The sequence below is a fragment of the Lissotriton vulgaris genome, chromosome 1_1 (assembly GCF_964263255.1).
Source record: "Lissotriton vulgaris chromosome 1_1, aLisVul1.2, whole genome shotgun sequence".
Lineage (NCBI taxonomy): Eukaryota > Metazoa > Chordata > Amphibia > Caudata > Salamandridae > Lissotriton > Lissotriton vulgaris.
The window spans coordinates 1941690862-1941704700 of NC_141685.1; the positions used below are offsets into that span (position 1 = coordinate 1941690862).

Sequence of the window (13839 nt, forward strand, 5' to 3'; positions counted from 1 at the left end):
AACTGAATTTTATTTCAGCCTTTGTGTACAAATGTGATTTGTAAGCTATTGGTACCTTTTCTCCCTCATTAGAGGTTAGGTACGTGAATCCGCATCTTCCTGGGATGACTCGGATTACAAGATCACGTGTGTTGTCACGTGTATCTAATTTAGTTTTTGCTAACATGTCTGTTTGCAGTGATCTCAAAATTTCTGTGTGTTTTTGAGTCCAATTGATTTGTTTAAAATCAGGTTTTATTAGTTCGTAGAGAGGTTTAACCCTCTCTGCGTAATTTAGTATGTAAGTTCTTCCGAAATTCAGAAAACCTAGTATGGATTGTAAATTGTTCAGCGTTTTTGGAGCTTGGAGTACAGCGCACTTCTCTAAGAAGTTGTCCGCTAGGCTTTTCCCTTCACTTGATAATTCGTACCCCAAAAACAGTACTGTCAGATGGGCAATTCGGGACTTTTTAAAGTTGAATTTGTAACCCTCTGCTGCGAACCCAAGTATAATGGTGTTCACTCTTTTCAAGTGAGTATCCAAGTCGTCGTCTGTGAGATAAATATCATCTACGTAAGATAATGCTTCATCATCATAGATTTGTAGTAACTCTGTTACCCTAGCTGAGAATAGTCCTGGGCTGTTCTTGAACCCCTGTGGGAGTCAACAGAATTTTTTCTGTGACCCAAATGCGGAGAAAGCGGTCAAATATCTGCTTTCTGGTGCAATGTTTTGACAAAAGAAGCCATTAGAAATGTCTAATGTCGTTTTATATTTTTTCCTAACTATGTTATTCATTAGGGCTGCACTATGCGAGTTTTGTACTGCAAAAGTTTTGCAACATGTATTAAGATGTCTGTAGTCCAAAATAGACAATATGAATTGTCTGGCTTGGAGACAGGAAACAAAGGATTGTTCATTTGAGAGGTGCATGTTTCAATCACCCCCTGGTACTCAAGTTGATCTAAGATCTCCCTGACTTGTTTTTTAGCTTCTTGCTTTATGGGATACTGCCGTTGGGCAGTTGGTTCACTTTTTAGTTGGATTTTGTGAGGCGGTGAATCCTCATCCCATCCTACATGATTTTTATATAATGCAGGTGCCTGGGCCACTGCCCATTTCCTTGCATATGTATATTTTTTGTGAATCGGAATGTGATTCGAGAAGGCAGGCAAAATCACTTCTTCGCCACGAGGGCACTCCCTGACAAACTCTGGGGGCCAATCTTTTTCAGCTAACAGAATATCATAGCCTTTTGAGAGCTTATCCCAAAATAGACCCTTAATTTTCCTAGTCTTATCACCCTCTATACGCAATGTTATTTCGTATATTTTATGGGGCTCGCTAAGTCTGGCGTCGGCAGTTTCAACTTGAATGTATTCATTCGTGTCCACTGTCTCCAGATGACTCATCAAGATCTTGCGCACTATACTGATTTCTGCTGCACTGTCCAACATTGTTAATGCCCACTCCCCGTTTTTCAACTGTGTCCTCAGTATTCTCGGCATGGTTGATTACTCTAATACTGGCTACCTTCTTTTTCTGAAATTGAGATTTCTTATTTTGAGCAGGTTCCTTGTCTTTGGACTTGGTGTGCTCTCCTGGGTCTGACTGTCCTCTTCTTTCCGAATTCTGTGGAAGAGATCGAGAGGGACGTGTATCAATACTTTGATATCTATCAGGTTTTTTTTAGATTATCCCTATTTCTAAGGTTATATCTTTTCTCAGAGGGCTCCCTCTGGGGAGACTGGCGTTCTCGAGTCGGAGTTCTTTCCCTCCGTCGAGGAGACCTTCGTCTGGACTGGAAAACTTTTTCCTTGGGAGTGGATTGTTTATTTCCATCCCAGCTCTTTTTAGGAGTATTTGAATTATTTTTAATAAATAATTTTTCAGGATTTTCGAGCAGTTGGGGCTTTACTGGTTTCCCACCCAAGCTGTCTCTACCTAATTCTTCATAGCATTTTTCTATGATTTTAGCAAGCTCAACAGGATCTTTTATATCTGTTTCCTTCAACTTCTGGCGAATCGCCACAGATGCTGCTTCTCCCTTTATGTTGGCTAATAATATAGCCGTGACCTGCTTGAAGTCTTTCAGTAATTTCATACCTAGATTTAAAGCGGGCTCTGGACCGAATTCATTTTGAATCTGTTTTAGCACTTCTGGTATTACCGCCATAGACGGAACACCGTGTGTTTTTGTGTAAATGGAAGCAAAGACTATACCCCAAGTGTCACAGTCCTCCACATGTGGTGTGATTCCCATAGGAAGGCAGATGGTCAAGATTCTGTGTTTCTCAATAGGGGTGGTATCAGGAAATACTGCCTCTATTTGAGTGATTTTCTGTGCTAACCAGAAAGGAATTTGTTCCCGTTTTACGGGTGTTTTACCAAGACATGACTGTATGTTCTGTGGTGTAATTTTATTTGTGTTCCCCTGTGGTGTATTAACAGCTGGCTGGACTGTTGCAGTCCGCATTACATATTGGACTAATTGCCTATGTATTTTTATTAATGTGTTTAGCTGTACTAACAGCTCTTCTCTAGACATTTTTGCAATGTCAGGATGTGGTGTGTAGCTGGCTAGAACCGGCCACGTGGCTCCTGGTCTACCTAGTGGACCGAGCCTGGTAATGTGATCATTATGTTTTAGGGGGCCATTAAACCAGAGCAGGTGCTCTTGAAATTTGAGTGGGATTTCAATCTCCTCGAAAGGAGCGTACTCTCCCGGAGGTTCCTCTATTTTGTAATAGTGAAACTCTTTTGTTCTAGCGTTTACCGCTGGAAAGTTTATCCATGAATAGAATACCTCTGTCTGCCGATACTCGTGAGCCTCGATCACGAAAATTACTGTACCACCTTGTGGTGTCAGTCCGTTCTCTATAAGTTTTAAAGTTATAGATCTTCTTAAGTGGACCGGGATGATTATTGCATCCGGGTCTGTGTATTCGGGACCTTGCTGAGTCGCATCTGCTGCGCCCCCAGTGGTTCCGTTATTTTCTACTGACATTGTATAAATGCAGGTTTTGCAGAGTAGGTCTCCAAGGAGACAAAGATTAGGTGCACAATATTTTGGAACACTGTATCCTTCAACGTTGAATAAACCAGAGCTTTACATAGGAATCTCTTCCTACTAAGGTCGGGCGGATTTTAACCTTTCACCCACTCCAGACGTCTATTGGAGTATTTACGGAAGAAAGGGGTCTGTGAAATATGCACGACTGAGTTACTCTATAAGTCTTGCGTTAGTTTATCGCCTTACCAAACGTTAGGGCGCCATGTAGTGTAGTTCCTAGTTTCCCACTAGGCCCTGCGCATTGGAATAACATAAACAGTAGTATCGACGTGGAACTGCGGATATTCCAGGCCTCCACTGACTATGCTAAACTTAATTGGGTTGTGTTACCAACTAGCTCAGAGGTCACTGGAAACTTTCTTCTCTGCATAGGAAGTGATCAGCTTCCTTGGCACAGACAAGAAGGGATTCAGTTTTCCAACAACCGTGCAACATGACAACTTTGCTCCTCAGATCAAGAGTCAATCTCTAGGGTCGTGTGAAACAATAGACATGTATTTCACTCAGTCAGTCTAGTGCAGTTTACTTTCACGAGATGTAGAGAATAGAGAGACGGGCGTGTATCAATAAAGGGTTAACATTTATTGAACAGTCTTTCTTCTCGTACAAGAGAAATGTATTGCCACAATTGCAATAATTGTTATTATAAAAAGTACGTACAGTAAGATAAGTATTGCGAAATAGAACTGTAAAGGCATTGATATGGTTTCTTAGCCATACAATGGTTTAAAAGTAATAAAACATATATACAGTCATATATACATTAGGCTAACATACTCAACTGGTGCTTCTAACTAAGCCTACCCCAGTGTGCCTGACCTAAGCCTAACACGTGGAAGGGGAGCAAGTAAGTAGCTTTAAGTTAAGTTGGTTTTGCCAAGGTTTGTTTCAAGAATTCTCGTCTACGGGTTTAGTCAACACCATACCTCTGAATAGAATGATGGAGGATTGGTATCTCCTTCAGGGGTCTCTCTCGATATCCCAGTCACCCGCGAGGGTAAACCGGAAGCGCCGGGACTGGATTTCTCTGCACGAGAAAGGCAGCGGCTCTCTTCAGCGCGTCGAGGAAGGAGGGGGGACAGCGTCCGCGGGCAGCTGGAATCTGCTGGATGTCTTCGCAGAGGACGACTGTTCAGCTCCTTAAGCGTACTGCACCATAGTTCGCGCTGTAGCGGCGATAATGGTAATCAGCAGCTTCACCACCACAGGATAGCAGGCTGCAGCGACAGAGTGCTCGATTTACCAACACAGGGTCATGCAGGCAGCTGGCATCAGCAACAGGCAACAAACTCGCTTAAGGCAACGTTGGTAATATTTATACCTGACAGGTGCCGGGTTTGACGCAAGTTTGCTGGACATAAGACGTCAATTAAAGATGTCACTAGGAAGTGACAGTTATCAGTTGCTCATTAGAGTTCCATTACTAATCAAAACATAGCAAGCGGGGATTTCCAGGTTTGCTAAGTTTTTATCTTGTTGAAGAACTCGGAGTGTTATCTAGGAATATCAGATAGTGACTGCTGCTCTGTCATTGCACTAATTGGTCGCAAAGGAAGTAGCAGAGAGTCATGCTGGAATGTGGCTCCGTTCGTGTGAGGCCAGAGATGACTTTTCAGAAAATCGCACTTGAACGGTTATGCCAATATAGGGAATAAATGGATTTATAGCCGAATAGGGGCATAAGGTCACAGTATCGATCAGGAACCTAGATAAGCACGCAACACCACACCCTGATGTGGGTGGGCCAAATGGCTTGGCTGAAGACAAAGCCCTGCTTTAAACCCCCAGCTGCTCACAGCTGAAATCCATGCTCAGCTGGGGGAAGATGGGGGTTTGCTGCATCTGATTAAAAAGGAAAATCTGAAATTCACTGAAAAAAGCAAAGGTGAAAGTGATATTATAGTCCGTACAGTAATACAGTCTTATAATACATAAAAATACTTACAAATTGACTGAAAAACAAGGGTTAAAGTGACATTATAGGTATGCATTGTAATAAGGCGCCCAAATACGTTGTCAGATGGACCGCCAACGTTTGCCTGTCGGTGGTGGTCCTTCCGACATCGTGTGCTGCGGTCCGACCGCAGCATTATGATCCTGGCAGTCGGAGGGACAACTGACGTTTTGACGGGCTATAGAAGCCCGTCGGACCGTCGGTCAGAGCGAAACACCGTACAATAGAGACTGTACTTGCTTAGGCACCGACGTAAGGATTACGATGTCCCTTTCCGACAGACTTTCCATAGCGGTCTGACTGCAATAGAAAGGATGTTAGAAAGGGACTTTGGAAGCACCTAGCAGGGCCTTATCCCCCCTAAACGTCCACTATGGGGCCCAGGGGGCACCTGTGGTGCACCTGAAAAATCCATGCTCCACGTGGGACCTGGCACACGGTGCAGGGATTTTCCAAAACATGTCTTTTTGCATTAAGTCTTGTGCTGCAGCCCTTTTTTGGACCACAGCACAAGCCTCATAAAAAAAAGACATATTTCTGACCGCCTATACAGTGGTAGGATTGTAATATGGAGGGAGGGACCACCACCTACTTGTTGGGCGGTCCCGTTCCGAGAAACAATGTCAATCAGATGCTTGTCCGACCAGCATCGTAATGATGGCCAAGATCTTAGCTAACATTTAAAATACTCTAGAAATTCACTGAAAAAAACAAAGGTCAAAGTGGCGCTGTAGTTAGGTGTTGAAATAAGATAAAAACTAAAGTTTAATACACAAAAGAAAACACTGAATTTCACCTGTTGGTTTACTGAGCTATCTATAATTTGCTCTGCTTATGACCTCACATATACATCTATCATAATAGTCCTTCATCTTGGCCCCGCACCCAACACCTGCAGATGCCTAGCCACCCCCCCTGAAAACCCAACCTACATTTTATTTTTATTTTTTTCCAACATTTTGCAGGTACCTTGGTACTCTGTATGGTATCCCGGAGAGAGGTTTATATGGTATCATGGCAGCATGGGGGTGAACCTTGAGCGACGGCCCTTGCAGGTGTACCACAGTACTTCACAGGAGTGATAAGCCGGTTCAGATATATTTATTGTTAGGAGATTTGATAGGCAAGCACAGGTGGAAAAAGATTGATTTAAATATTTGTATTCCAAATAGGTGACAAGACTTAAGTCCCTTCATTATTACAAATCGCAACATTATAATTTTTATATTATTGGAATAGGCTTACTGGGCATAGACATGTACGCAAGTGGTTCATCAAGTTGTCTATTAATCTCATTTATATAATCAACTCTATTCATAATCTCTATGTTACACCCTTTGCCAGACTCCTTAAACATATTATCATTTATAATCAGAGACAGTAGAGCTGTATGTTCTATCGGGGATAGGTCATCACGGTGAACGAAGGGATGTTTGTTAGAGTGATCCTCTTGTGTGCGACTGTCTCTTGATACTACATTACAAAACAGGTCAATATTGTTTCCCATTTGTAACGGTGGAATAAATGTTGATTTTAGTTTGAGGCAACTTTCATAATTGATTTCAGATGCAATATCCAAATCTTGCAGTAGCTTTTTGAAAGACAGGTCTGGGGGCATCATCTCAATGATGTATAACAAAATATGTTCATCTAGTACTTTTTATAGGCACAACACACAGTATTGTGGTTGGTGGGAGACCAGATTGATATCCTGGTTTATCTTGAAAGCATTTTGTAGTTTGAAGTTATGGACAAAGTTGAGGAGATATGTGTGTGTACCTGTGTAAATCATGTTAATTGGAAGGACAGATACCCAAACCCTTCTTCAAAAGGTTCTATTTTATCAGAGAGATGTAGAATATTGATATCAGAAATAGTTGGCATATTTTTGGATATATGGACCTCCTGTGTTTGTGATGAAATCTCAATGTTAGCTGTCATTTCTATAATTTGGTTCCAGATCCATTCAACATCCCTCCTTATTTGATGTCTGGTATTCCTTTTTTGGACCTTGGTAGGTTGATTTATGCCTTCCCCACTGTTTTAACCTCCTTTTCCCAACTATGTAAATATCAGTAACAATAATAATATTGTACAAGCTGCAATACCAGACTACAATCTGCTTCCAAAGAGAGTGTTTAAAGAAATGGAGGGAAACCATCACTCATAACATGAGCATGGTGTGTCGGAACCACACTAACCAGTGAGTACAAGTAAAGTGTTTGTTTATGATGATTATATAAAAGATATAAAATGGTTATAACAATTCATATAGTTATAACTTCGAACAGTAGTCAGAAATTCACACCTTGTATTAGCAGAACAATCTAGGCCGTTATAATGGTGAAATCCGTATGAAAACATCTGTTCATTTGATATTGAGTTATATAGGAGACAATGACGTAACACGAGCTTGTTCTGACAAGCAATTCAGCCAAACAGATGACTACCAAGCAGCTACTGCAGCCGACACAAGTTATATCACAAGGGACTTTTTCAAGGCTCATATTGAATTGAAGGTAAGTAATAAAATTCAGGTTTTGTAGGGAAAGGTTCTCCAAAGTCCGTACTGGGGGGCCGTACCAATGGCAGATTTTTAAGATAACTACATTTATCTAAATTGGGATATGTTAAAAATCTGGCATGGATCCAGCCATCCAGGTTCGACTTTGGAGAACCCTGTTCTAGGACCAAGGCTGATGTCATGCCTCTCTCTAAAGGTGCTACCTGTTTAACATCTGCCAGGTTGTTAAATGGCCAACTCTGCCTTTGCTTTCTAAACATTACTGACTCACAGTCCAATCATGAGGTGATGGATACTTTGACAGGGTTGTGGTGCATTATTTCCTTGGTTATGCTGCACTACTCTTCCCCCCTGCTGAAGGGTACTGCTTTGGGGTTTATTCTAAAGGTGACAAATCTGCAGGAAGATGTGTCTATCAGAAGTAAAAGTTACTTAACTCTGGTAACCCTATTTTTGGTGGAGACTTCAGATTCCTCACTGCCCGCTCGCCTTAACTGATGAGTCATTGTAGTGTATAATAAGGTCCAAAGAAATGCAAGTGTGTTTCTGCTGTTATTGCCATTGTCTTTAACGCTCTCTCGACTTTCTCAGTACACCTACCTGAGGCGAAGAAAAACACCAGTAACTGATATCAGTGCTCTGGTTGGGGCCCTTTCAACACTAGTGGCTTCATGTCCAGCAGGTGCAGTTGCTGCTTGATCTGTAGTGTGACACCTGGGGATATTTTAAAGGTGAGGAGGCTGCACGAAGATTATATACCCACCAAAAATATAATGACCTATGGCAAGTAACTTTTACTTTCTGCAGTCCCCCTTCTCTGGTGTACCTTTTCTTTGTGTGGTGGAAAATAAATAGATGCACATCTCTCTATTGTGACTGTTCTGGGTGTAAGGAAATATTGACTGGTAGCTGACTGTTTTGTGTAAAGCATGTACTGCTGCAATGAGGATTTGCCTCACTGTTTGAGAAGGCTTGTATTTTTGTTGTCAATGCAATAAATGTCTGTGCGAGGAGTGTTTGACCTGTCAAGAACTAAACTTCAGAAATCTGAAATAACAGGAGTAATTGTTATCTTTCAAAACACTCTGTCCTAAATATTTAGATTTGGATTGACAATTGGTTTTACTCTATTAATCCAGTGAGATATGTGGCAAGTGCATGTTATGTGTAGCCTGAAAGATCTTTGTAATTTGAGGAACAGTTAGCCTGTCTTAAGTCTGGCATGAAATCTATTTTAGTGCAATTGAGAGATTTGTTGACTGCCTGAAAGATCTCTGAAAAATATGTACAAAACAATCTTAGAATTGTTCATATCCTGATGAATTAACCTTATTTTCGAAGGCTGAGCTTCTAACCTCTATAACGTGAGGGATAGCTTTGCTGTCTGTAGATTGAGTAATAGTTGTTTGGTGCATTTTCAGTCTAGAGGATCACTGTAATGTAAGGGATTCCTTTCCAGTCACCCTTTTGAGTGTAGAGGCGCAGCTCGATTGTATTTTATATCACATTTTAATGTTTTAATTTAATAACTTCTTATCTTTCATAATTTTTTGTATTGTAATCTATTTGTCTGGACATACAAAAATGCAAGTTTTCTAACAATTTGAATTGTGTTTTTTAAAGTTGGTTTATCCATCAAATCACTTCCTTATTCTCAACCTTCTACCAAAAACATAGCCTTGGGTATTTAAATATGTCATTGTTCTGCAGCGTTGTATGATTGCGATTTGTGCAGTCCATGTTCTTTGACCCAAATTTGCACGGCCCTCTGCTAGACTGAAGACAAAACCATTAAAGTATCATGGGGGATGGAAGTTTTCTAGCCAGAAGCAGTCACTGCAGGCTTCATAACAGTGTATCTCCCTAGATCGGCAGCTATCTTCAGAACACTATGCTATTCAGCAATGTGTAAATGAATATTTCTATTGAATTCGATTTCTTTTAGGTAGTATTGTAGCAGAGAACATTGTACCTTCTGAATAATAGAGTCAATGAAGTGATACAGCACCGCGTGCTTTTTAACATCCTATACTGTCTGATAGTTTCTATCACAACCTTTTACATTTGTAATGAAATTAATTGAATATTTTACATGTGTATGTTATGATTTATCGACTTATATATGCCATACTGCTACCCATTCGGTTCATACTTCACATGTAAACAGATGAGCACAAAGGTTCTTTCTAAAGATGCAGTAAAAGAAGCGTGCAAAAAAAAATTCTTACCAGTTTGCACATTTTAAGTGGCTGTTTGCAACTGAAAGATAGAGGAGGCTGGGGGTGTCTCTTTTATCTGCTATTTCGGCTGTGTTCGATGTGGGGTGTGCATCAAAATCCATCAGTGCCTGTATGACATCAATTCGACCTTGCATTGCAGAACAGTGAATCGGAAGCAGTCCTTTCTTGTTCCACTTTCGCCTTGAAGCCTTGCGAGACAACTGGTAGAAAAATATATGCAAGTAGGTGTGTGTTAAACGCCACTGATAAACAAACATGATCTGACAAAAATGGCAGAAACACACTAAACCTTCAATGTCGTATGTAATATGTTAGGCTCTAAAACATCGTATTATATATAATCTATCAGCATTCATTGCACAATAAAGTTAATGACCGAATATTGTGAAACCTTGCTAACGCTTATAACCAGTCTACGATAGCGAATATAAACAAACCGATGTCTGGATGTGTACCTCAGAAGCTCAGATTAAAAACAAGCGACATGTTGCCGGTGTTGTCAGTAGTAACATAACATATAACATATCATAATATGGCTGTAATCAGGGGCGTAGCTTGTCCAGTAAAATGGGGGAGGGGTGGCACCTTCAGATTTTCCAACAATCACGTCGGCTTCTAATGCTAAAATAGATACAGTATCGTAAAAGCAGGGTGCATAAGAGGCAGTGGAAAAAGATAGGAATGCGGATTGGTAGAAGTATTCAGAGAGAAAACAATATTTGATAAAATAACGAACATTTTGAGGACTTTCAAAACAGTGAGGTAATTCTGCTGCAGCACCATCCATTTATGAGGTAAACCCTATGGAATGGTAAATTACCTTGTTGGACAGTTTTTTACAGTGGTAAAGCCACTTAGAATTCCCACTCCTGTGGAGTTTAAAGCATACATATTCCGCCTGCTCTTAATAGGTGGAACATGTATATGAGGACCTCTGGGTGGGGTGTTGGATTGGTAGGGTGGGAATAATAAAGTAAGAAGTGAAGGGAATTTCTGACAGGGGGTAGCATTGTATGTTACTCGTCATTAGAAAATAAAAACATGGAATGAGAATTGGCTGCTGCTGCAACCAAAGCCTCGTGAGTTTTCTGATCAAAATTACAAGAAACGAAAATTGTGCCTGGTTGTCCCACACCCCAAAAACTGGGGGACTCATTTACAAAGAATTGGCATAGGGCAACTCCACAAGTCAACTTGCTGTGCTGCCCTACGCCAATTTGAAAGGGCAGGAATACACCATATTTACATTATACAGTGCATTCCTGTCATTTCAGCCAGTACCGGTGTACAATTTCCAGCCGAGCCCCAATACAGGCACCCTTGCTCCATGGTGCAATTGTGTCTGTGTTGTTGGCATGATTGTTTTTGTGCAGGAAGGGGCACATTCCTGCACAAAAACAAAACGTGGAAAGAGAAAGAAAGGGAGGAGAAATGTAAACATTTCTCCTTGTTACACCTGCTCTGGGAAGGCGAACGTTTTTGCCACTGCCTCAGGTAGATATGATGATGTAAAGTGTCAAATTCCATGGGTGTTGAGTGGGAACACCCGCAGCAACACCCATGGAATCCCTCCTTGACATACAGTAAGGGAAGACAGTGCTTCGCGCTGCCTTGCCTTACTCCATATCTATGAGACCATGCAAAGCCATTTAGGGTGGCTTTGTCTTGCCTGATAGATATGATCAGATTGTCATAAAAAGTGATGGCCCCGCAGCGCAGGCCGCTTGTAAATGAGGGCCTAGGTGTTGAAAAAACCTACCGACTCGGATCAGGCAGAGTGATATTCCATGTTGTAATTTTGCTCCAGCTAACTTGGAATGACAGCTATGGTAGATGCTGTATGCTTTTGCCAACTGGCTGTAAAAATAGGAATAAGAATGTGATGGGAAATTATGCAATCTTTGTTTGAACTAGCAAAGAACATGAATTGGCCGTAGGTGTCCTTGACTCCCCCACCCTGAAATTGAGTGTTGGATTGTTAACTTTCAAGGAGGTTGGACATATATATGTGGCTGTGTTGGTACTGGCATGTTCTGGTTGGCTGAGGAGAGGCTCTAGCCAGGCAGAACCTACCACTCCTGTCAAGGGTGGGTGGTTACACTAACTGTATAACCCGTGCTCACCTTTGGGTAGCTTGGCACTGAGCAATCAGGCTTACCACAGAGGCAATGTGTGAAGCATTAGCACAGCTCTCTCTCACAATAAATGCACAAAAGAGACTTCATATGTGGTGTTTGTAAAAAAGTTTGTATTCAAAACACACATTAACTAACACAACATAAACATCATGTATTTCTGGCCATTATTCACATTCAGAAATATCGCTAGCAGTACTAGGCCGAACTGTGTTAAACTGACATCAGGGGGAGCATTTGGGAACTTGCCTGCTGCTGCAGTCGGGAGCCCGGGTGGAGGACTGCTGACCCCTCAGACCCACGGGGATTGCCGCCTGCCTGCCGCCTGCCTGCCTCACGCTGCCCGCTCCCACTACCATCTGGGGAAGCGCTGGCCTTTGCGTGAGTGCAGGACAGGGAAACTACAATCCCCAGCAACCCAGAGAACCACGTGAGCAATCGTAGCGCCAGGAGGCGCTTTAAACTTCCGTCAGCCCTGCAGAGCGGGGGGAGCATTTGGGAACTTGCCTGCTGCTGCCTTCGGGAGCCCGGTGGAGGACTGCTGACCCCTCAGACCCACGGGGTTTGCCGCCTGCCTGCCGCCTGCCTGCCTCACGCTGCCCGCTCCCACTACCATCTGGGGAAGCGCTGGCCTTTGCGTGAGTGCAGGACAGGGAAACTACAAGCCCCAGCAACTCTGAGAACCACATGAGCAATCGTAGCGCCAGGAGGCGCTTTAAACTTCCGTCAGCCCTGCAGAGCGGGAGGAGCATTTGGGAACTTGCCTGCTGCTGCCGTCGGGAGCCCGGGTGGAGGACTGCTGACCCTTCAGACCCACGGGGATTGCCGCCTGCCTGCCGCCTGCCTGCCTCACGCTGCCCGCTCCCACTACCATCTGGGGAAGCGCTGGCCTTTGCGTGAGTGCAGGACAGGGAAACTACAAGCCCCAGCAACCCAGAGAACCACGTGAGCAATCGTAGCGCCAGGAGGCGCTTTAAACTTCCGTCAGCCCTCCCTCGCAGGACGCGAGCGGGACGCCGAGCTAAGCCTGGGCAAAGGGCGGGCCCTCTGTGGCCCTCAGAGGCCAGAGGAGACCGGACCGGGCCTGTCCCCTTGGTTATTGACTGTAAGGTAAAAGGTGTCACTTGGTCATTTGAAAGCCCTCGCTATCTATTTGTTTATTGCATTTAAAGACTGTCCTGTGGATCTACTACCAACATGTCACCTAAGCTGCCTTCTAAGAGCTGTGGTATGCAGTGGAGCGAGGTCACTGGGCCCATGGATTGCTATCTAGAAAGGGTAACCTCAACTATCACTCATAAACTAGACAGATTAGAGCAACGCTTGCCCACAGATAACGTGTTTTGCAATCTCCCCGCAACACAGACGGCTGATGTAGTATACGGATCCACCTTGCTTGACGAACTGAATGCCCTTTGTAAGACCCAGTATGTTGCTGTAGACTATGTAACCGAGACACTCCACGCCCTGGTTAGCCCCTCAGTGAACCCAAATGCCCAGTCCACTACGCCATTATTGATAGACTGTAACACATCAGATGCTCTTTCCCCATCTCCGTCTGTAAAAGTTAACAGTAATCATGCAGAGCCCCTTCATATCCCACCCGCTAAAAGGAAGCGACACGGGACTACACGCTTGGGGGATGGAGCCAAACAACGAAAACTGTGTCCAAGCTCCCTAGCAACGACTACACCTACCCCGTCAGCGGCTAAGAGACATAATAGTTTAGATTCTCCTGCTCCTACCTCCCAGGCAATTTTATTGGACCTCATAGAACGGCTTGTTACTTCTATTTTATCCCCACTGATAGCAAGAACAAATAGTCTGGGAGAAAAGCTCAGTGAGATTGAGACAAAAATTAGTCCCAGTACATCACTAATAAAGAACGTGGCAGAATCCAGCCAGGAACCCGTTCTACCTGCCACTGTGGCAC

At 43.1% G+C, this 13839-nt stretch overlaps 1 protein-coding gene across 1 annotated transcript in view; it reads right to left on the reverse strand.

Moving 5' to 3' along the window:
- The window catches only part of LOC147751412 (transient receptor potential cation channel subfamily A member 1-like), a 978460-nt gene that overhangs the window by 219930 nt on the left and 744691 nt on the right, over positions 1-13839 (reverse strand). Inside the window, exon 8 of the mRNA XM_086938479.1 lies at positions 9760-9971. Coding sequence (XP_086794605.1) covers positions 9760-9971 — 212 coding nt within the window. The remainder of the gene's footprint in view (positions 1-9759; positions 9972-13839) is intronic.